General features: G+C 38.7%; 2 protein-coding genes across 5 annotated transcripts in view; both read right to left on the bottom strand.

The window, feature by feature from the left end:
• Positions 1-6,920: 6,920 nt before the first annotated feature.
• On the bottom strand, positions 6,921-9,466 carry LOC128745230 (putative protein TPRXL). Its single transcript, XM_053842265.1, has one exon. The coding sequence runs from the start codon at positions 9,464-9,466 to the stop codon at positions 8,429-8,431; it is 1,038 nt and encodes a 345-aa protein (XP_053698240.1). The 3' UTR covers positions 6,921-8,428.
• A 6-nt stretch (positions 9,467-9,472) lies between these two features.
• LOC128745204 (protein roadkill) overlaps positions 9,473-24,480 on the bottom strand; it is a 148,778-nt gene continuing 133,770 nt past the window's right edge. For 2 of the 4 annotated variants that reach the window (XM_053842253.1, XM_053842228.1), the window contains exons 3-6: positions 21,212-21,333; positions 13,887-14,407; positions 13,501-13,822; positions 9,473-9,617 (exon numbers count right to left, since the gene is read on the bottom strand). In XM_053842253.1, the coding sequence (XP_053698228.1) occupies positions 9,473-9,617; positions 13,501-13,822; positions 13,887-14,407; positions 21,212-21,333 (1,110 nt within the window). Of the gene's footprint in view, positions 9,621-13,500; positions 13,823-13,886; positions 14,408-21,211; positions 21,334-24,480 lie in introns of all 4 variants that reach the window. The other 2 variants (XM_053842244.1, XM_053842236.1) reach the window with 2 other exon arrangements.

A 24,480-nucleotide genomic window follows, 5' to 3' on the forward strand; every position in this document is an offset into this window, starting at 1 on the left:
AAAATACTCGTAAATAACGCTTGTAAAAAATGTCCCGTATAAACCAACCCAAACAATAAAACGCATCAACATCAACTTTGAAGGTATATAAAGTAATCATTTACAATGTATTGAAAGGTTACTATGCGTTGGATATGTTTTGATTACGAAAATAATATTTTTCCAAACTTTGTACTTTTAAAATTTCACGGGGGTGAGATTGTGCCAAGCCATAATGATCGACCCAGTTTGTGGATTTCACATACACAACAAAAATACGTCAGTATACACCAGTACACTCACATTCTTTACTATTGAGCACAATATTTTGACAGATCATCTATTTTGGAGCAAACAGAATCATAGGTCGCTAAGTAATTTAAACTAGTTTTTACTTTTTCTCTGGAAATTTCAAATACTTTGAATAAATACTCTAATATAAGACGAATATATTATACCGTGTTTAAACTGCCAGTTTAAAGGAGGGGGAGGGGGTGGGATGGGCTACATGTTCTACGGCCGCGGGTTCTCGAACGAAGTAATGGTTACTTTTGTTAAATGATCAAATAGGTATGCCCCTTAGGATACTCCTTCATATAGCTCCCCCTTATTAACCCTAGAAACGCTACTGGCTATATAAAGGCTGTCCATTGACTGCGAACTCATTTTTAGTTATTTCAGATCTCCCCGGGTTATTTTCGTTCATACCTTTTTAATGATGCGTTGTTTTTGGCCGATCCCCTGCCCCTAATAGTCCACTTAGGTCATGGACGGCCCCATATAAACTACTTTATACTGATATTTATGTGTATTGTTTATAAACATGCTAATGTTCACTGTTTAGGTTTTTAGCTCAACATTATGTTTTTGGCACAATGTCATCCCCTGGAAGGGATGAGATTGTGCCAAAGTTCATGCACTTCCAGTAAAATTAGGTTTCATTTAGGGCTGTCGGTATTGGGCTCTTTTGATAAAAACCGGTATTTCGGTATTGGCGTAGAAAATACCGGTAGTACCGGTAAAATACCGGTATTGGCAGATTATTCAGAATCACTAGAAATGTTGATGTTTTTCAGTAAATTTCTTTATTTTCAAACTTTAGCTTCAGTATTATTGCTTAGCAAAGTAGAATTTAAGCAGATATAGTACGCTTAGCGATTTATTTCTCTTGCTTGAACGGATTTTGTTGCCAACACTTCCAACAATTGAAAAAACTTCCGCTTTCATCGAAGTCTAATGAACGGCTCTAAGCAAAGCAAAGCAAAGCCTGGGTGCTTATTCCGTTATCGAAATTTGACCTTCTGTTTTTATACGACAGACTTCGCAACCCAGTAAACCATTTGTTTTGTATATCTCAATTGCAACTGAGATATACGAAATCATATCTGAACGAAAAAGTTATATTTCACACCATCTTCTTCTTCTTCAGCAGCATAGAGCCGGGGTGGCTCGTGCTGTTTCAAGCACTCGTCTCCATTCAACTCGGTCTTGGGCCACTCGTCGCCAATTTCCTAGTCGTCTCAGAAGTCGCAAATCGCTCTCGACCTGGTCGAGCCATCGTGCACGTTGGGCCCCCCTGTTCCTGGTGCCAGTGGGGCTGTTGAAGAGGACTATTTTCGTCGCACAGTCGTCCGACATCCTTACGACGTGTCCGGCCCACCGTAGCCTGCTAACTTTCGCTAGATGTACGATGGGAGTCTCCCCAAGCAGTGCCTGTAGCTCGTGATTCATACGCCTCCGCCACTCTCCGCTTTCAGTTTGTACTCCACCAAATATCGTCCGCAGCACTTTCCGCTCAAACACGGCAAGGGCGCGTATGTCCTCCGTAAGCAGCGTCACGGCTTCAAGTCCATAAAGAACTACCGGTCTAATAATGGTTTTGTACATTGTTAGCTTCGTGCGGCGGCGTATGCTTCCTGATCGTAGCGTTTTACGAAGGGCAAAGTAGGCCCGATTTCCCGCTTGGATGCGCCGCTGGATCTCCTTACTAGTGTTGTTGTCCGCGGTCACCAGCGATCCCAAATACACGAACTCTTCTACCACTTCTAGTTCGTCGCCGTCAACGGTTACCGTCCGTGGGAGGCGCACATTTGTTTCCTTTGAGCCTCTTCCTTTCATGTATTTGGTCTTCGACGCATTTATTTTTAGCCCAATTCTCCTAGACTCCGCTTTCAGTCTGGCGTAGATTGCCTCCGCCGTCGCAAAGTTCCTGGCAATGATATCGAAGTCATCTGCAAAGCCTAGAAGTTGGCTACTCTTGGTAAAAATCGTGCCTCTCGTTTCGATGCCCGCTCGTCGGATCACCCCCTCAAGAGCGATGTTGAACAGCATGCAGGATAGACCGTCACCTTGTCTCAACCCTCGTCGCGTCTCGAAGGGACTCGAGAGTGTCCCAGAGATGCGTACAAAACACATCACTCGATCCAATGTAGCTCTGATCAGTCGCGTCAGTTTGTCCGGAAAACCGTATTCGTGCATTATCTGCCATAGCTTGTCTCGATCGACTGTATCGTATGCTGCTTTGAAATCAATAAAGATGTGATGCGTGGGCACGTTGTACTCCCGACATTTCTGCAAGATCTGTCGGATAGTAAAAATTTGGTCCGTAGTTGCGCGAGCCCCCATGAAACCCGCCTGATAATTCCCTACGAAACCTTGTGCTATCGGTGACAGCCGGCGTAGCAGGATCTGGGAGAGTACCTTGTAGGCGGCATTTATCAGCGTAATACCGCGATAGTTGCAGCAGTCTAGCCGATCACCCTTTTTGTAGATGGGACAAACCACTCCTTCCATCCATTCCTCCGGTAGCTTTTCCTCCTCCCAAATCCTCGAAATAACCCAGTGTAGAGCCTTTGCTAGCGTTTCTCCGCCATGTTTATAAAGCTCTGCCGGTAGGCGGTCCTTCCCAGCGGCTTTATTGGTCTTCAGCAACCTGATTTCTCGTTTGCCTTCTTGGAGATCAGGTGCTAGGACATCACTATCTTCCATGGGCGCTCCTAGGTTAATTTCCGTTCCGCCTCCTTCTACGACTTCGCCATTGAAGTGTTCATCGAAGAACTGCTTCCACCTGTCGACCACCTCGCGCTCGTTTGTAATTAGATTCCCTCCCTCGTCCCTACACATGTCAGGTTTCGGTGTGTAGCCCTTCCGAGTTTGGTTTACCTTCTCATAAAACTTGCGCGTGTCATTAGCTCGGAATAGTTGCTCCAATTCTTCACGATCCCTGTCCTCCTTTTGGCGCTTTTTTCTCCTCAGGATCGTGGTCAACTTGTTCCTAGCTCGTCGGTACTTGGCCAGGTTCTCTCTAGTGGCAATACTTAGATAATTTTTCCAAGCATTTTTTTTTCTCCTCCACCGCTTGTTGGCATTCTCCATCAAACCAATCATTTTGTGTACTCCGAGGCTCAATACCTCAATATTTCACACCATATAAGAACATATATGTACCAAACTGGAGGCGATATACGTGCGAGAATTTTGACAACTATTTGTAATTCTATTTTGCCTAGTTTTTATAACACGCAACTAAATACTCCTGAATATATGATTAAGATATAATCAAATGCTGCAATCGTCTATACTCCTTTATAATTCACAGTCATGAATTGTATATGGAGACACGCACGACTGCAAAACAACTTATTGTTCACTTCGGTTTGACATACTCTAATCATTATACAATTCCAATCTGAAATTGGCATGAAAACGATTTAATGTGAACTTTCTATTACGATTTTGTGTTATCTGGGAACCAGCTGTTAGAATACAGGACAGTGCGGGGTCAGTGCTACGATCCTATTGACTCTAACAGCCTCTCCCAGCCGGCTCTAAGCGTATCAGGGATTTTCCTTTCATTTCTTCAAATTTATAGTAGGGAAACAAGCGCTTAACTATTTACGAATATCTCGGGATTGTAGCTTCCACTATAATGAATGCCTCGGTTTCCTAGAATCTCTTCACGAATTTTTCCTCCATCCCCAAACCGGAACCCTTGATAGCGTCATCCTCTTAAGCATCGTTCACAGGTACATTCTGTTCAATCAAAGTATCACTCGAAAGACTTGAAAAGTATTCCAAATTTAGTCCTAGCAGATTCTTAAATGGCACGATTGCTCAAAAAGCGCAAAGATTCCTGTATTCTAATCACGACCCGGAATCGTCGAAACAAATAAATGAAGCTGACTTTCTCGTACCTTCGCTTCATACATGAAGTCACTTGTTTCATTTGTTGAACAGAACGTGTCAAGCAAACTTCAGCTGAAGTTAGTGACTGTAACGAATGACGACGTCTGGCAGTAGGTTAATTGTAATATGCATTAAATTGTAAGAAATATTACTCAAATTCAATTCAATTGCATTCAAAGTTGTTGGCCGTCTAGTGAATATTTGATAAAAGAATACAAATGAAACTTTAAAACCAGTCGTCATGATGAAGTGAAAATCGTTTCATGGAAGTTTTGAAACGAGTCAACGTTGCTGCAGTTGAAACTGAAGTTTCATTACTTCATTGTTGAGTGGCTATTGTATTTAATATCGTAAGCGACGTTGGCGGACCCTGATCTTGTTTCCTAAATTCATTATTTGAAGCTTAGAATAATTTGGTGGCTTCTAAATATCAAGTTGTTCAAAAATAAATTGAAACGTGACGTCTGGCTTATACAATGAAACATTTGCATGAAACATTGAGCAAAGATGCTGTACTATGTCTTAAACGGGTTCCAGAGGTATAATTATTTGATCCACAGTTTCACCCTCTTCATTGTTAGTAGTCGAAGAATCTCGTCAGCATTGACACGAAGATGTTTTTCTATGAGCTTTACAATCTTCTATCCAACTTATTTCTTCTTTGAATAAGGAAACTAAAAAAACTAGGATATTAGAAAATACCGGAAACACCGGTTTTTTGCCTTTCCAAAACCGGTATTTCGGTATCCAAAAATTGGCCGGTATTACCGGTTTTGGTACTACCGGTTAGACAGCCCTAGTTTCATTGTAACTAAACCATCCTTACGGCAGTTGTTAATTGAACAATTTAGTATATATTGACAGGTTTGAAATCAACTTACTTCCTAAATTGTGTGTATACTGACCTAAAGAACCAAAACATAGGCTTTTTTGGCACAATCTCGCCCCGGATGACGGTACCTACCATTCAATACATCTGATTATGGCAAAACATGTTTTGTACAAGGCATTGCTTGCAATGTGGAACCTTCTTCCTAATTTCGTCTTTACTAAAATTTCGTAAAGAATGTATAGCATGGCATAACAGATAGAGCTAGACAGTAACTTATAAATAATAAGGTTAAAGCACAGACTAACAGACGTAACACTGAAGCCTCATTCCATCGCCAATAAAAACGATCATTTCAAATGTTCACTTAAGCCTAGACTCAAACAACAGTCGTTGCGCGAGAACGCCGCTCGCTTGCGCTGGCGCTGTTGTCAGATAATATACAAGTAAATTTATAGCATTGCTAAATTTATAGCGAGCTGCTTTGCATAGCGCGAGGACTACACCAGGTGATGCTAGTGTTTTTCCAAGTTTTAGGAGTGTCATTGAAACGATATTTTGTTAGAAAATTTGTTCAAAGTGTTACGTCTGTTAGTCTGTGTTTGTACTTTTCGAGCTTCACGGGGGTGAGATTGTGCCAAGCCATGATCGATCCAATTCGTGGATGTCACATATACAACAAAAATACGTCAGTATACACCAGTACACTCACATTCTTTACTATTGAGCACAATATTTTCACAGATTAGATTGCATCATCCATTTTGGAGCAAACAGCATCATAGGTCCGCTAAATAATTTAAACTAACCTAAAATTAAAAAAGAAGAAAACTTATCCAATTTAATTCTACTATGTATATTTTATTCACGACAGATACGTATTTCGCCTACGACTTGCAGGTTTCCTCAGTGTCTGTTTTCAAGAGTTCGAGAGTGGCACATGACGGGTTTAGTTAATTTTAAATTGCTTCCATTCTCATATTCTATATTCACGGTTTCGTATTCTGTATTCTGCCCATATCTTCGAGACTCCATACCCGATATCAATCGATAAATCGAAATCAATAATAACATTATCACGTTTCATTTGGTAGTGGCTGCTTACAAATCGTTTCAGTAGTTGTCTAGTAAATTGTTTGACAAAATTAGGTGCCGGTTTCACACGCACCCCATGGGGGTAGGAAAACCATTTTTTTGTCTGAATCAAAAATTTGCTATATTTTGTAAAATATCGAACCTTATTGCAAACTGAATTGCAGATCTGACAAAATGACCATTTCCCTTAGGGTGCCGGTCTTACCCCCCCCCCTATCCATACGCTTTTTGTAAAGTACAAAATACCAACACTCCAACCATCATATCGCCTGCTCATGATCAATATTGTAAATATTAATTTTTCATTCATTGAAGTAATATCGAATCGTATTTCAAACACTCCGGAATACGCTTTGCAGTATAGCCAATCAAATCCTGCAATACAATGGCAATGCTTGCTTCACAAACACAAATACTCTCCAAAACATTCGGATCTTTCTCCCCCGGAAAATATTCAATATTCGAATTGATTATTCTGGATATATTATTATATATGGATCCTGTGGCAAGCTTCACTTACTGTTTTTTGTTCAGTATCTTTTGACTACAGCGCATCAGCGAAACAACACGGTGGCCTTTAGCGTAATTGTAGAATTTAATTATTATCTACAATATTGTTGAACAAAGTATAGTTTTATGTTTTGAATTTATGGCGCTATGGTTACTCCTCCGTTAATAGCAAAAAGAGCGCTCTTTTTGTGTTACCTACGACATTGCAGCTCTAGCTGAAAAAACGAGACAATTTATGGTCGGATTTTGAAGTTTGTTATAACTAGTAAATTTATTATAACTAGTTATAATCAAAAATAAACAATATTAAGATTTTCAACTGTCTCTTTTATTGTTACGGTATTTTGAAATAGTTATTCATAGAGTTGTAATCACATATGAAGCTACTAAATTTATTTGTTTATCGTTTTAGCCTTTATATCAATTCTTAGTTTTTGTTTGTTGATGTCAATTTTTTCATCTGCAGTTGCTTAACTTCCAGGTTGGGGTCTACCATATTACTTCATTTTCGACATTGAATAAATTCAGTAATTCATCTGTCTTCTCTCGGCTTAGATATTTTATTAATGCAAAAACTCAATTTTTGCGGATTTGTTTGCTGTTTGTGTTTTTTACCTACCATGTTTTTTTTATTAAAAAGTAGCGACTAAAACGAATAACTACATTCAACGATATAGCCAAGGTTTGTTGTATGTATGTTTTTTCCACGTTGATTTACTTGCAATTGAACACCTATCTTGGATGGGGATAACTAAAAATACCTAAGTGTAGTCGATCGTAAAATAAAGAACTTGACAAGAACGAACCCAACTCTCATAACTTTAGAGGTGCTCTTTTTAATTTAGCTTGCAACTAAACAAAGTTTACTGGTTAAAACTAAGCTTTTTACATGAATGGTAGTAGGAGTGTATACAGAAACAGAGAATGAATAAAGTAATAACTCGCCAGAATATATGTCAACTTGAGTAATTTTGCGCAATTTTGCTGTAATGTCTGAATTGTTATTTTTTGTTTTTCAGATAGTTTATTTTACTGCTCAGTAGGATAATAGATAGATACTTTTTGTCTAAATCGATAAAAAAAGAAAAGAGATGGACTCATTTTGATGCTTTCTCCGCGGATGTCCTCATAGGTTGCGGTTTTCTCCTCTCACAATTGGTTTCTTGTCGTTTGTTTTTTGCATTATCATTTATATTACATTAGCTAACATATATAGACAAAAAATATCACATTGTATAAATTAATTTAATTTATTTGAATTAAAATGATTTCACTTCCCTCGATTGAGCAAAGTGCGCTGCATTGATATCTGCCATTGTTCTGCTTGTTGGCGGTGGGTGTTTGGAAAACTGTACATGCGTGCGCGCTTGTACCCAAAGGCGAAAAGTGTTTCGATTTGAGAAGAAAACTCGGGAGAAAACATGCTACTTTATAGTCAAATATTTTGTTTGCTTGTGTGCTTGCTTTGCCAACGGAACTGGCAAAACGTATTTCCTCTTGGGAAATTTGAACAAAAACCAAATTAACCAAATTCCAACAGCTAAAGCCTCTCATCCAAAAATGATTGCTGTTACTTCTCCAATCCTCTTTAATTGTTACCTTTTTTGCTTCTGTTACTCACGTGTTTTGTTTTTATTATCGATACATATGCACTACCATTAAGAGAATGCTACTAACGAGAGACTATCTTGAAACTAGATTTTCTAAGCAAAGAACTGCTTTTTCTTTCCGTTTTGCCATTTTGATGTGGGGGAACACAGGATTTCGATTGCATTATTTTGCCTCCGGTTGGTGATTTGGGATGCCACATTTATCATCATATCCTGGTTCTTAACGAAGACAAATTTCGGATGACGATGCTGGCAGACATTTTCGAGTGCTGCTATCGATTCCGTCTATCGCAGAAACCGCTGCACCTCGACGCTGTTGACACTGCTGGGAATGATGGTGCTGATGATTGTTGCCTGCGCTACTGTTGGTATTCGTGGCTGTGCCACTCAAAAATTGCTTCAATTGGCTGTCCGTTGCTGGTAGTGTTTCCGGGGATGATGTGCAATTGTTCCCATTTTGGCGGCTAGCCGCAACATTGTCATTGTGCATTTCCAATTGCTGTCGCAGTTGGGAGTAGCTGTTCAAGTTTAAATTCAAATTGCGTCCAATTGTTGCCACGGTTACTGCGTCTGCCACGGCTGCGGCAACTGCACTAGCTAGCCCGGCTGCAATATCGCTTACATTGACCATTGAGGCTGGGGTAACGCATGAGTTGAGTTGCTTCTTGCTACCAGAGCTGATGCCACTTTTACACAAAGGTTGTGCTGCTACTGCAGTTGGCATTTTATTAGAATCATAACGTACAAACTGTTGCTTCATCATTCCATCAGTGCTACAAGAGCGAACATGCGGTCCCGCATGGGGACTAGTGAGATGATTGATTAGCAGAGACGAAGATGAGGATGCAAAGGAGGTAGGGGAGGACGACAACAACGAAGAACTGATGGATTTTGAGGAATTTTCGGAGTTAAGTGCTTGATCCAGTTTCCTTGATAATGTATGCTGATGCGGCTGCTGCTGCTGCTGCGTCGAATGGGTTGTGAGTGCTGCGATTGATGCGGCTGTTTCTTCTGTCGAACCGGTCGGCAGCGATGCAACCGATGATGTCAATTGATACAGTCCAGTGGTGTTGGCTGTGTTCGTTTTGGTGGTTGTTGTCAATGATGATAATAAACATGTAGTTGATGATAAAGATGATGATGAAGAAGATGATGATGATGATGATGATGGTGACGTGGTTGTAGTAGTATTTTTAGTAGTGATGATTGCTGGTGGTGACGGCGACGTTGACATCACGGACTGCACGGATGTCAACATCTTATTTCAGCTCATTTTGACCCGCTTGCGGGGTGGGCCGATCGGTGGTATCTGCTGCGTTGCTAGAGCACGAAATGCTTCGTTTATTAGGTGTGGGTGTGTTGTCACCATGTTCTTCCAGCCAACGGTATCCATCACGTCCGTCGCATGGCTGCTGGGTGGCGATCGTGTTGACCGAGCGGAAAAGGTTGAATGAAACGAGAAAGAAAAATATAAAATTAAAACGTTTGCCATCAAGTCTCGTTTGGCATGATCTATCAGTTTTATTCAAAAAAACTTGGTAGAACTACCAAAACTTTATCATGACTTTACAATGTTGAAAACGTGTGAAAACTTTCACTGTATCACTGTCACTGTGATTAAATGCATAGCTCTATATTTGGCAATAAGAGTCATAAAATGTTCGATATAAAATATTGTAAAAAAATCCGCAATCCTAAAGTACGAAATATTAAAAACTAATAATACAATCAATCTGTAACGTCTATAACGAAAACCCCCGCACCGCAAAGGCCATTAGCAAATGCACCGTAGTTTCAACTTTTCACCGCTAGGCTAATCAACTTCACTACAAGCAGAGGAATGTGTAGTACCAATTTTGCACGGCGAAACATTCGGAAGCACACCTGAAAACATCCTAATGGAGAGGCCTACTTTCAGATCGACCACGTTCTGGTTGATGGACGGCACTTTTCTGATGTCGCAATCGTACCGCATGATTCCAAGAACCAAACGTCTACTCGGATCACTATCTCGTAGCAAGCAAGATTTGCGCCCGGTTGTCCAACGTATCCGAATCGAGACTAACGTGTAAGATACGACCGAACATTCGGTGGTTATCAGCGAAAGGAGATGCTGTAGAATACTCTCAGAAAACAGATGATCGGATCGGTGAACAAGTTGAAGGGAACCTGAACGAGCAATGGAAGCACATCCACGATGCGATAATTACTACAACGCGAGAAGTGACGCGAGTACTGCTGCCACTTCCAGTGAATGGTTTGACATAGAGTGCCAACGGGTGACTGATGAGAAGAATCGAGCCAGAAGTCACATATTGGTTGCAACTGTGACACGCCATAGCAGAGAGAGATGCCGAGAAAAGAGACCGTCGTAATAAACGCCAGCACTGGGATCGCATTCTTGCGGAGCGGAGAATTGCTTCGAGACGCACGATACGAGAAGGTTCTTTTAAACGATCACCGAAATCAGGAACCGGACCGTGCATATGTGCAACGACGAAGAGAGGAGCATGATTACCAAAAGATCGGAGGTGGCCAGACGTTAAAAACAACATTTCGATGTACTGTTGAATAGTGAACAAGATGGAGCTGTCAGCAAAAACAGGATAACGAATGAGGATGATGGACAGGCAGTGGATCCACCAACCCTGGATGAGGTTAAAAAGCAGCTACCAACCTGAAAACGGTAAAGCAGCTGGAAAGGACCGCATCTCGAACTTTTGAACGTCCGGAGCGAACGGTTCTATTGTCAATCCATCAGGTTATACTAAAAAAGACTGAGCAGGAACTACCTATGGACTATGGAAAGTCTCATATGCCCTATTTACGAAACAGGGTTTGTTTATAGACTTCAAGGCGGCATACGATTCAGTTAAACGAAATAAGTTATGGCAGATTAGGCTTGGTTTTCCAACAAAGCTGATTAAACAGGCTGATACGTGCTACCTTTGATGGTTCAAAATCAAAATCGTTTGTGACGTTAAATGATTTGAAGCAAGGTAACGGGCTATCGAATTTGCTATTTAATATTCCATTGGAAAGTGCTATTCGAAGGGCAGGCGTGCATCACGAAATCTCACATGCTTCTAGGTTTCGCAAATGACTTCGATATCATTGCTGTTAACCGTAGAGGCGTGGAAGAAGAAGCGTACACGCATCTTAAGAAGGAAGCAGCAAGGATAGGGCTTATCATAAACTTTGCCAAAATGAAGTATATAGTGGTTGGTAGAGAGCGTGGCAGCCCTTCGGGTGTTGGAACTGTAATGGTGATAGATGGAGATACTTTTGAAGTGGTCGACGAATTTGTTTACCTTGGTACGTTAACGTTAGTGACATGGGACAACGATGTGAGCCGTGTAGTAAAAAGGCGGATAACGACTACCAACAGGGCCGTTTACGGATTACATAGACAGCTGATGTCCCGTAGCCTGCAACTCCGTACGAAACTTGCGTTCTATAAGATGCTAATTCTCCCAGTGGTATTCTACGGCCATAAAGCGTGCACGTTGTAAGAGAGCGACCGACGAGCATGAACCACGCACTTACCAAGTAGGTATATAGAGATGCGGATAGCGAATAAAAGCGGGTTGGCCACGTAGCAAGGATGCCGGATGAGATACCCGCGAAAACCATATTTAGCAGAAAACCGGACAAAGCCCACCGACTTCGAAGCAGGTCCCGTAACAGTTGGATGAACGCCGTTGTCGAGGATGCTAGAACAGCGGCTGTTAGGCCAGCCGGAAACAGACAAGCGCGAAATTTTCTCCTAAATTCGGCCCAGGTAAGCGGATTGTTGCCGAAAAAATAAAAAGTAAGTAAGTAATAAGATTAAAAGCTCTCACGTTGAGCGTCTTAGCAGAATCTCGAATACGAGTAGATTTAGTAGAATAAAACGGAAAACCTTCCTAACTTAACTAGTAAGTAATAAGATGACTCTATGGGCCAAATTACCTAACAGGCATATGCACACGTTTTAACATCAATAAACTTCTCAAACAATTTTTGAAAACTCAAATTTGTTGGTTTTTCTGACTACAGAAATCGCCTTAACCCATTAAGACCCACACGTTTTTTCAGCAGAGATAAAAAGCTGAAACTTCCAGGAAAGTTTTGTTTTTGATCAACTAAGAAAAAACCTCAGAAATGTGTTTTTAATTTGGTCATGTCCCGCAACGGTACGCTGAAAAAATGCAAACGAAGGGACTTAGAGGGGGGGACTTAGACCATTTACCCAGGTATGCAGTTTTAACATAGCATTGACATTCCGGAGAGGTTAGAATGTTTGATTCGAATCGAGAAATACTGTTTTTGACGTTCCCAAAACAAACGAGCAAAACGGGCTACTTCTCGTCATTTTCGCGCGTTGAGACCATCATCAAACGATTTCTCGTGATTTTTTACATAAGGAAAGTCACTTTTAACCCCTAAAAACAGCGGCAACAAAAAGTTCAACAAAAGTGGTACGCAGGGAGAAAATGTGTTAGCGTGCGGTGGGTATTTAATATGCCAATGTAGAATGTTTGCAAGTATTTCACTTCTTCGTAATCGTTGGTTAGAATGATTTTTTAGATGATTTCTAAAAAACGATATTGCTCTGCTATTTTTAAAATAATCCTTGCTACTTATATTACAAAAAACGACACTCAAGTTCGGTCCTAAGCCAAACTGAATTTAAAACATATGATGGCATTTTTTAATTATTCGGCGATTGCACAAATCTAAAGAACCAATTTATTACCACGAAACAGATATGCAAACAAAGCACTGTCCATTGGCAAAAAATACGTTAGTTTTTCCCAGCAATGCGGAGAAGAGGCCGAAAATGAAAGTAGAACTAAGAAGTTGGTCCATAATTTGCATAAATGCATAAATTTCAGACCCGAATATATAAAACCGTTGCTTAAACGCTATGAAAATTGAAACGCATCATTTAATTTTCGTTTGAAAAAAATTGAGTTAAAAATTGTATGAAAGATGGAATTAAATTTTCAGTTTGTTCATAATGCCGATGTTAACATTTATAATATAGCGAATATAGCACGTACCTACGAAATTCAAATTACTTATAAAACAATTAAATTTTTTAATTTTCCTGATGTAAATACATCATTGTTAATGTCACAAATACAATGCTCTAAGTCAGCGGTTCCCAACCTTTTTTGACTCGCGAACCCAATGGTGGGATTCCCTATACTTTTCTGCAGCGAACCAAATTTTTGGTGAACCTCGGGGGTCCTCCCATTTGGGAAACGCTGCTCTAGGTGGTAATAACTGTAACCAAATGCAACTTACGTGTTGATAAAGTCTATCGTTTGCGCTTTCAGCTGATCGGCGCTATGCAGGTCGGCAAGAATCAACGTTTCCGCGGCTGTTTCCACCGATAGATTAACACAGAGTGCTTCTTCACACATCACTTTCAGTTTCTCGAGAGCGTATTTGTCGGCCGCCGCCAATAGATCGTCCGCCATTTTATCCAGATTGGGTGCCTTGCCGGTATAGATAAACCGAAGCATCTCCTTTAATACTTCGTGGTCAACGTCAGTGATTGCCACGCGGTTCTGTTTACGCTCCTCCATTTCATGCTCAAACATCGCCGCAAACACAGGACTGCGAGCTACAAGAGAGAAAATAGACAGTCAATGGAAACATTTTTCTAGTCTTATCTATTTGCAACGTACCCGCTAGGATTGCTTTGTGTGCCTGGAACTCCCGTCCACCCACTGCTAACGTCACGTCGCTAAACTTTTCATTGTCGAACAGAATCCCCAGATCCTCTGATAGTTTACATTCTGGCACTTTGAATTGTATAATATTACTCTGACCGGAAATATTGACGCTGTCCGCGACTACACTAACCTGTAGGTCAAGACGAAAACATAAATGAAAATAAATGTCACCAGGATGATATTCACAAATTACCTCGCAGAATATCGTCAGCTTGTCCTCGGGCAGCAAACCGTTCGCTTCGTCCAGCAAAAAATCTCGCCGGATGAACTTTTTGAAGCCCCAGTCTTTGCCCTGCACGAACCGGTACGCCCGCTGGGATTCCATCGCTTTTGTTTCTTCCCGTTTTGCGTTCAATATCGAAAACTTGAATTTAGCTCGCACTTCTGATTTGTTGCAGGATACGAGTAGCAGGTAGAGGGACAGGTAGTCTTTACTTTCCTCGTCCAGACCTTTGGGATTAACGCGCAAACACCTGGAAGGATGAAGGATATTAAAATGTAATAGTCTGTAGGTATATTAGTGTACTATCAAAAGTCCAACTAAATATATATTTTATACAATGAACTATCTTAGTAGTATGAAAATAATATTGTATTGTATTTTTAAACAATCAAAATTATGATATATTGTGCATGCTTATTATAAAATCAAGAGTTTTTGTGTCCTTCTGAAGAATACATATGTTTAAAGAAGTTAGCATTTTAACATATATTTTTTACAAATCAGTTATTTTATATTACCCAAAACGAATACTTTGGTTCGAAACAAATTTGGGGAACATCAAATTCGAAATCTTACACTCCCGCTTTATTTGTTCTGTGCTATTGCATAAATGAACTCTACCAAAGTGAAAAGTTGAGAAATCGTAGAAACAATTAATCCAAAGATTCTAATTAAATGTTTAAACAGCGAGAAAAATCAGTTTACTTTTGAAGATTAGATCAGTAATTATTTCAAATGATTAAATTGTTATTTGAATTGCGAACCATTCCATACTTTGACAAATGGGTAGTGTTTATACTCAATAAAAGCGAATAAGGTGAGGAAGAAGATATGTTTCTACAATTGGGGATCTGTTTAATTCAACCCAAGTTAAAACGTGATAAATTTTTGGTGTTTATTTGCTCTAGAAAAAGGTTTTTTCTGATAAAAAAAGTCGTGGAGAAGTGTGCATAACAATTTAGTTTGAGAAACAATTCATTGCATATCACAGTCACTTAAAATATAACGTTGTACGTTATTTTCAGAGGTAAAAATTAAGTGGGTACTGACGCTCAGAAAGATCATGTCATGTGTCAGGTAAGACAATCGAAGTATAACCATCGAACTGTCAAAAATAATCATGTTTCAGAGCAGGTTTTTTTCTACCGCAGAGGAAATAACTGCTGACCTGTCAGGTTTTAACCAAAAGTTAAAAAAGCGCCAGATGGTTTACAGTTCAAATTGGGTAGTGTAAAGCCCCCATATAACTCTGTACATTTTGGTAAAATTTATGCTAGCGTATGAAGCGTAACGAGATACATATAGTGGGCACTATTTTCTGGTTTCTTTATTTAGCGAAAAAAAAAATCAATTCAGTTTGTAAAATTTCTAAATATTGAGTTGGTCCCAACATAATTTTTACCTCTGAAAATAACGTACAACGTTATATTTTAAGTGACTGTGATATGCAATGAATTGTTTCTCAAACTAAATTGTTATGCACACTTCACCACGACTTTTTTTATCAGAAAAAACCTTTTTCTAGAGCAAATAAACACCAAAAATTTATCACGTTTTAACTTGGGTTGAATTAAACAGATCCCCAATTGTAGAAACATATCTTCTTCCTCACCTTATTCGCTTTCATTTAGTATAAACACTACAAATATTACCCATTTAAATTTTTTTTGCGAACTTACTTACGAACGAACTTAATCTGGTATTTGAAAATAATTTTAGTTCAAAAATAGTTTAATTGAATTTATTACGAACGTTAGTTTTCATAAATTCAATAATATTTATTTATTTATGTATTTATGTATTTATTTATTTATTTACTTTTTAAAGGGGCTTTCAACCGGTAGGTGGTTCACCCCAAATTCAATAATAAGATTGATTCAATTGAATGGAAATTTAAACGGTTGTAGTATATGAAAAGTTAATTTTTACAACAACATTGCACTTTTGCATTAAATGTTTTTATTGTTTTATTCAATACTGTATATGCGGGCAGCAGAGTAAGTAATAAATAAAAAATTTAAAAAAAATGTATAAATTTTTTTCTCCTGCATCTAAAATTATTCATTCATTTTTGGCATAGCTTAAGGAGCACCACATTTTGAACTAAAAAAAGTGTAAGGTACCCCGGGGCAAGTGAGACCTAAAAACTGCATAGTTAGGGTTTATTCCACTGTGTTATCTATACCTATGATTATTTCAAAATTCTTTCAGCAAAGAAACCCTTCAGTGATATCACTTCTAAAGTTTAATTACGAAAAAGCCAATCAATTTACATGAAATGAATCTGGAGGAGAATTTTCAAAATTATGGTGATAGGTCCCAGTTGCCTCATTTACCGGGGTAAGTGGGACCTATATTCAGATTTGATTAAAAAGCATAAAATAACAGAAAATTGTGTAAGTTAATAAACATCATAGAGTAGGGCGGGGCATACGTGCGATGTTTGAAGTTGTCATCAATTTACGTGAGATATAAACAAGGACAACAACATAATATATTTTATAGTGATGCAGTAACTCAATGTCTTCACATTCAACTATAAATCATCTGCGGTAATAGTGTTGTGCAAAATAAATTCTTCATTCTTCTGATCACGTGCCGTTTCGCACTTTTACCCCACTAGCGGGGCAAAAGTGCGAATACCACGGGGTAAAAGTTCGAAGCTAGAATCCATGAAATTAGCCCAGCAGTAGCTAACAAAACTATATTTTCTTCAATCTGCGTTAGGTTTCGGTAAGGAATATTCTCAATTTGCACCTTTTATACATTGCGCTGGTGTATTGCAACCTCCGTTAGATCGAGACTTTTCCAAACGTTTGTTTTTTGTTTCATCAGCGGAAACACATTGTTTTTCTTCGGCCAACATCTGTAGAGCACACAGTTTTCTGCAGATCTTTCATTTCTAGTATCTGTAATATAAAGCCTAAAGCTTTATATAATTAGCTATACATTTTTGCCTCGTCCATGAATCGCACTTTTGCCCCGTCCGTGAATCGAACTTTTACCAAGCTAGGCGCTTGACGGGGTTAGATTGAATTACGGAAAAGCGAAATATATTTTGTAAATTATTTTCGCCGTATTTTCAAAACAGATATGCGAGTGATGTAAAACGCTGCTACAAATTTTCAACAATTAATATCCTCCTGTTGACATCGTATTTGCCGTATAACGAAAAAATCAGAGGGGTTGTGTACAGGACACGACCGCATATATAGGTGACGCAGGACTACGTAAGTCTCTTTGTAGTGATAGTAGCATGTATCCATGCTTGTAATCATTCAATTCTTCATGTATACATGCTATATGCAACATATATACATGCTACATGCGTTGTATGTAACATTTATCAAAGTAGTAACATTGCATACGTTCAAGCCTCAACAGATTTCAGAGTTATTTCTATGTACACTTGGAAACAATTTAACAAAATCAAGAACACAAACTATTGCTTTCCTGCTACCTTACAGAATTTAAAGATTGTTTTTATCCCCTTGCTTCCCCACGTTGAAGGGATTTTACCAATTCAATCGTATTTTATGAACAGCACATCTTTTCATTACACTTCTAATGAAACGGCAAGCATGCGTATTCATACAGTGTCATATTATAACCGAACACTACAGCTGTAGCACATTTTTCCAACACAGATATCAAATTCGCCTAGGTTTAATCGTCTCGCAGTAAAGAATTTGCGATCTGTTGGGACGACGAACTTCTGTTGTTTTTTCTGGCACACTTCTCTAACACAGACATCAAATTGGACTACGTTTGATCGCGTTCGTAAGAAATCTGTTGGCACGAGGGGGCTTTGTCACTCTTTCTGGCGTACTTCCCAAGCAAGGACATCAAAATGGTCTAGGTTTAATCGCGGTGTTAAGAAATCTTGTTGAAATGTGGTAGCTTGGTCACTTGTTTTGGCTTACTTCTCAAACACAGATATCAAATTGGTATAGGTTTAGATCATCGTAAAGAATCTTCCAACCAATCACGAAGCGAGAATTCTGGTAAAACATAGGTTCATTATTTTCAATTTTTCAATAGTTCAACATCAACAATCCATACTTTTCTTTATTTGGGTCAATTTTTAAAAGATTTTCCGATCGATTGGTGTAAGAATATTGAAAATCGATCAGAAAACCGCTGAGCTATTAGCGCTCAAAACCTTTCATTTTTCGTGACGCTCGCATTTTTCGATTTTTTGGAATGACACCCTATCTCAAAACTTGCCGTAAGACGTAGTCCTACGTCAAAATTACATCAAAACCGCCCTAAAATAACATTTGCACATAACTCAGCAACTATGCTTCGTAAGCAACCAAAGTTTACGTTAGATTCAAGCTGTCAAAGTAGTCACCCATCCATGCCAATGTAGAAAATTTACTCGGAATCTGCACCGATAAATCATTGAATCGCACTTTTACCCGCATCGCACTTTTACCCCTCCTTACTCCCCAAGTAGCACACGTTGTCACAATTTAGTCGCAGAGACTGATATGCGACAAATTTCAATGTAAAATTTGGGTTACAGTAACTGAAAATATAACAGTTGTGTAACCTAAATAGCGCAACTTGTGTAACTAAATATGGTTACATTAACAGTTACTCAATAACCAATATGTAACTATTGTAGTTACACATAAACTAGAAACTGTTTTCAATTGGTGGCAAATTAGTCATTTTGAAACTTTTATTGCCTGGTGAAAATAATGCTGCAGGTTACAATATTGCTTGAATGCAAGAAGATTTATTTCAACCTATGGCTATCAACGTCAAGAAGTAAATGAATATTGAAGAATGTATTAATTTCGCTTGTTAGCTCAACACAAATTTTAATGCAGTTTCAAATTTATGGTGAAACCAATGATTCTAGCTTTGAAAAATTCACGCGCTCTAATTTAATGTAGTTTTTTATTACTTACTTCTTTAATCAATCCATTTTTTGTAGAACAAATATGTACAATAAAAAAATTTTAATTTTTATTTTCTGATTTTTTAATTTATTCTTAGTCAGCAATCGTTCAAAAATGAATTGAAATTGATCAAAAGTAAGTTTTAAAAGTTTTCGCTATCGCTAAGAAAAATTCATAGCCATTTTCCCTTTAGTTGATCATAAAGGTTACATTTCAGTTACATTCTAATTGCACGTAACCTAAATTTTCTGTCTGGTTACGCTGGTGGTTACGGTAACCAATATTAAAGCTGTTGTAGTCACCTGGTAACTAAAATATTTTTTACATCATCATTTTTAGGTTACATACTAACTTATTTTCATTGCCGGTTTCGTTTCGTTGTAACTTGATCGTTTTGACGTTTGAGAGTAAACAAAATTGATTACTTAATAACAGTTTCTGCGAAGAATTCCCCGGAGAATATTCCGAGTATCAGTTGAGTAAGCAAAAGCATTTTTATGTGCATTTTGCATCCCGTGTACCAAATGTTTATCTTGAGCAGTAGTAAAATTCTTGAGATGTATTTTTTGCTCGATCCGTCATGTTTACCTGGTACAGTTGACAAGTTGCTGCGAAAATGTTATGGTTGATTATGGTTTGCTCAATCCATCGTGTTTACAAGGTAGAGTAAACGAGTTGTTGTGGAAATATTACTAGCTAACTGTTTTGCTTATGTAACGGCTCGTAACTGAAAATTGACTGTTTTGCGACAACCAAGTTTATGACAGTTCGAAAAAAGGTTTCAATTTGGTCATTTGGTAACTATTTGGTAACTTTTTGAGATTTTTGTCACCACAAAACTAAAATGTAACTATTTTTAATTTTATGTAACCTAGCTCGTTACAAGTGTCCTAAATGTAACTATTGTGTAACCTTTTTTATTTTTTTATTTTTATAATAAGTTACAAGTGCTACTTGGGTCTAATGTTAAAGCATAGACTAACAGACGTAACACTGTAGCCTCATTCCATCGCCAATAAAAACGATCATTTCAAATGTTCACTTAAGCCTAGACTCAAACAACAGTCGTTGCGCGAGAACGTCGCTCGCTTGCGCTGGCGCTGTTGTCAGATAATATACAAGTAAATTTATAGCATTGCTAAATTTATAGCAAGCTGCTTTGCGTAGCGCGAAGACTGCACCAGGTTAGGCTAGTGTTTTTTCCAAGTTTTAGGGGTGTCACTGAAACGATGTTTTGTTAGAAAATTTGTTCGAAGTGTTACGTTTGTTAGTCTGTGGTTAAAGCATTGCAAGAAGCAATATTTGTACAATATTTGTACGAATGATTCATGGAAATTCAAACAGCAGAATTTCCAAAAATCGGCCTAAAAATTTCTTTCATTTTTCTTTTTTCGTAGATTTTTGCATGGAAAATAACAACGTATATATTAAAATCAAGAATAGACTTGGTTTTCACGTTTAAACTTTAAATAAAAATGCCTAAAATCCATTTTGTTTGCTCGATTGAAAAATTCTTTGTTTTTTTCGCCCCCCTCCCCCCCCCCCCCCCCCCCTTCAGTGGCCCAACACCAGTGGGACAAAAACTTTTTAAAATATTTGTAATGGCCTAACCATAACACTTTATTGTTTCAATTCCAGTTGCAGATTTGCTCAATTATATCAAATTTGCCTTTCCAGATTCAATTAGCATCGTTTAGGTGGAACCAAAATGTGACCAAATTGTTTGTTCCCTCATAAGCTGTGCTGCTAATGGACTTCTTTTTTGGGTCCCGTAGGATTAATCCTTATGTTTACCTACTGTCACATGCACTTTTACGAAAAGCCCGTGGCCAAAATATCATTTATATAAAGGTGCGTCAAACTTACAACGCAAATTGAAAATAACGCTCAAATTCAAAGTCCAATTTTGGTGTTTGGAATGCCTGTTATAAATAATCTATAATCTTAATGCATGCGTTTCAGTTGTATCTTCCATTTCTAGAAAGATTCGGTTGGAGAAAATGAGGTTGAAGAGAGTTATGAGCTCCGTTCCCACTTACCCCGTATTCCCACTTGTTTCTTATTCCTAACTGGATGAGGTGTATCGTTTCAGTTTCTTTCTAATGATAATTAAATGAAATTAAATCAAACGTTTGCTTACTTACCATTTGAGTTTGTCGTTAGCACCGGCGGAGAATGTGGAGGATTTTAGCACTTCGCCCATTTCTTCCCGACAGAAGCTGAAATTGTTGATGGTCCACATGTAACTGAACTTAACGACTTTGACCTGCAATGATTAAGTTGAACAACGGAAGAAAAAGAAAAACCGTGGTGAAAGGGATGAACCGTTACAATCAAGAAATTATCTGGTAGAACATAAATCGATGGCTTTCGAACTTTATATTATGGTTTAACTGAGATGGAAGGTGTCGCACGTATTCAATTAAAGCAAGGTCTAGGAGAAGAGTTATGACACACCACAATGGAGAGGTAAACAGACAAAAACAGTAGATGGAACGTCGTTTATTTTTCTTTCACCTTCGCCTGGCTCTGGTTTTCTCTCAGACTCTTAAGTAACAATGCATGATAGATGGCTGGGAGCATGGCGCGGTGGGCGGATGCACGACGAGTCATCCACGGGGCGCAACGCGGAGTCTCGCGCAGACACAACAGACAGAAAGCGCGCGCGCCATGGAGCAACCGTAGCGCGCACATGGTTATGTAAAAGCAAAAAAAGAGAAAATCGCCTTTCCTTTCGATAGCTTGTCGTAACCAGATAGATATTATAGTAATTCAGTTTCATTTTGAAGATATATTTTCTCTCCTCGAGGTCATCGTCGGTAGCAGTTGGGGTCGTTGATGTGGCTAGCTCTGAATCACTTCCCCCAGAACAGCTACAAGAACATCCTCCTGGATCGTTCGGGGCAGCAGCACTAGCCACCACAACTGGATCGCTTAGTGTCGTTGGAATAGTCGTAGTCGACCGGATGGTAGCGGGTGTTATGGGACATCTCGGCGGAACTGTAGCCACGGGTGTGGTTGTTGACGCTGTCTCGAAACACTTTTCATCCATAATCGTTTTTAAGCAGGATGGTAGTTTTCACTTTGTCACAACAGCTTGTCTCGTAATTATGCAATTATGTAATCGCCTAGGTTTTACAACAGATTGGTTTGTTAATTTCGAACTTTCTATTATGTATCGAGCAACAACACTTAGGATCGATATTCTTTGATGATCATCTAGAATACTGCACAGAACACTCGCGTCAGTAATACTGGTTGATGGTGACACTACAATCGATAGATGTAACATTCGGATGCACACGTATTCGAGACAACACTGACTCCTCCACTCGCGCGACGCAAAGCGCAAACCTAAAACCTCGACGCGCAACACCGATATGCGCTCGGTCGAGCCTCTACGCGCGGAGAAAGAAAATTGGAGAGTGAGAGGCTTCGCCAATCCAGCAATGCAATCAACCCCACAGATGGCAGTAGTTGGCGGCAGGGAGCCCAAACAAAACTATAGTGACGGCGACGATGTGAGTGAGAGCACGGAAGGTAAAAGCACGGCGAAAAAGAAAGGCGTCCACTACAAAAGAAATTGTACGATGAAAGATCCACGGGCGCTGCAGTCTCCATGAATTGCGCCAACGTTTCATTGCGTTCGGACTGAAGCCAGTATTATGTAAGCAGAGAAAGGGAGAAGGTTACTCACCATCCGCGCGGATATAGCTTTTATTGTTTTGAATGTCCGTGCCAGGTGGGTTGCTCGAATTAGCACCGGGTGCAGCGAAGAGAAAGGAGCTTCCAAGTTGTTATGGTCGGTGACGTACAGCAAAAACAATCGCCACAACATTCGCGATGTTGTCAACAAAGCCAGGAATTTCTGGTTTCAAATTGTTTTAAAATAGTTATGACGTGTACTATTCCTGGCCTACTTTCTGTCCTTTTTGCACTCAACTGAAGAAGTAATTTTTACCTTCATGGGCAGATGTGCTGCAAAGTGGAGTCTAAAAACTAAGAAGAAATATTACGAAGGTAAAGGTTTATTTTCCTGAATTTTAAAAATAAAACGCACGAAGAATGCTAGAAATTTGTACTGGAAATTTAGTTTTGATTTCAGCACGTTTGACGAATAAATGTCAGAACTATAGCTGGCCCATAAAGAGTAAAATTAAGAAAATTGCACAAAATTAATCTAACAGTTTATTGATGTTTTGCATCTGTTCGAAAATCATTTGATTGATTACTTCTCACATGCATGCGTTGATAAGCTACAGCGCAAGCAAAAACTGATAAGTTATCAAAGAAATTTAAAAAAAATTAAATTCTTACAGGAATTTAGCATAGGTTTGCATTAATATAGGGAAGAGGAGGAGTCAACAGTGAGATAGCAGCAACAGTGAGACAACGGTAATAACTTCAATCCTTTTCAGGTGAATTGCAATCCTTTTCAGGTGATTTTCGACAGCAAACCGCATATTTAATCTAAATTAAATTTACTGCACATGGCATCACATGGTAATGAGAGATGAAAATAAAAAATATGGCAGTCGAATTGTTTACTAACACCACTATTTCACTTTTTTTTTAATTTTTTTCATCAATTTATATGAATTTACTGTGAGTGAATTCTGAAGTGTAAGTTAACACAACAACAGTAACAGTACAAGTAGATGTGAAAATAATCGGAATTTTCAATCATACCCAACAATAATGAATTCTTAAACAGCACGACCTCTAAACTATTCTTTATAACCAAAAGATTGAAGAAAACCAAAAACCAAAAGATCGTTGTCTCACTCTTCTCACCTATTGGGGAACAGTGAGACAAAAGCACACTTTTACATTTGTGGTGGTAACTAATTTAGCGTGTAACCAAAACGACTAAAACTTTTTTTCAGACAACTAGAAGGACATACTTTTCAAATGGATTTGAAGAGCTCGTCGGTAGCTGTCACTGAAAAATTTCAAAATTTTTGTGAAAAGATGTCTTAGTGTAGACGTCTTTCTTCTATTACTAAATTATATAGTTGACACAAAAATGTTCCTAAATATTCAGAATAAAACAACAGACACAAATAAATCTTACTTCCATAATAGGGACAGAAAATTATTAAATCATCATTACAACCTATACCTATAAAACTGGATTTCTGTCTGTCTGTCGGTATGTTCCTTATAGAATCGAAAACTACTAACTGCATAACTAGAGAACTAATCAAGCAATTAAAACCAAATTTGGCATGTGGGTGTTTTTGGAGGCAAGAATTTTTTCTATGGTGAATTGAGACCCCTCCCCACTTTAGGAAGGGAATTATGATCCCTCTCCCCTTGAAGAGGGGGGGGGGCTTCCATACAAATGAAATACAAATTTCGTCATATCTCGAGAACTAATCAAGCAAATGGAACCAAATTTGGCATTTGGGGG

Source organism: Sabethes cyaneus, chromosome 1 (assembly GCF_943734655.1).
Source record: "Sabethes cyaneus chromosome 1, idSabCyanKW18_F2, whole genome shotgun sequence".
In the NCBI taxonomy this organism is placed as follows: domain Eukaryota; kingdom Metazoa; phylum Arthropoda; class Insecta; order Diptera; family Culicidae; genus Sabethes; species Sabethes cyaneus.

Excerpts from the sequence above, each read along its gene's own strand:
- LOC128745230 (XM_053842265.1), bottom strand. The coding sequence starts at position 9,466 with ATGTTGACATCCGTGCAGTCCGTGATGTCAACGTCGCCGTCACCACCA.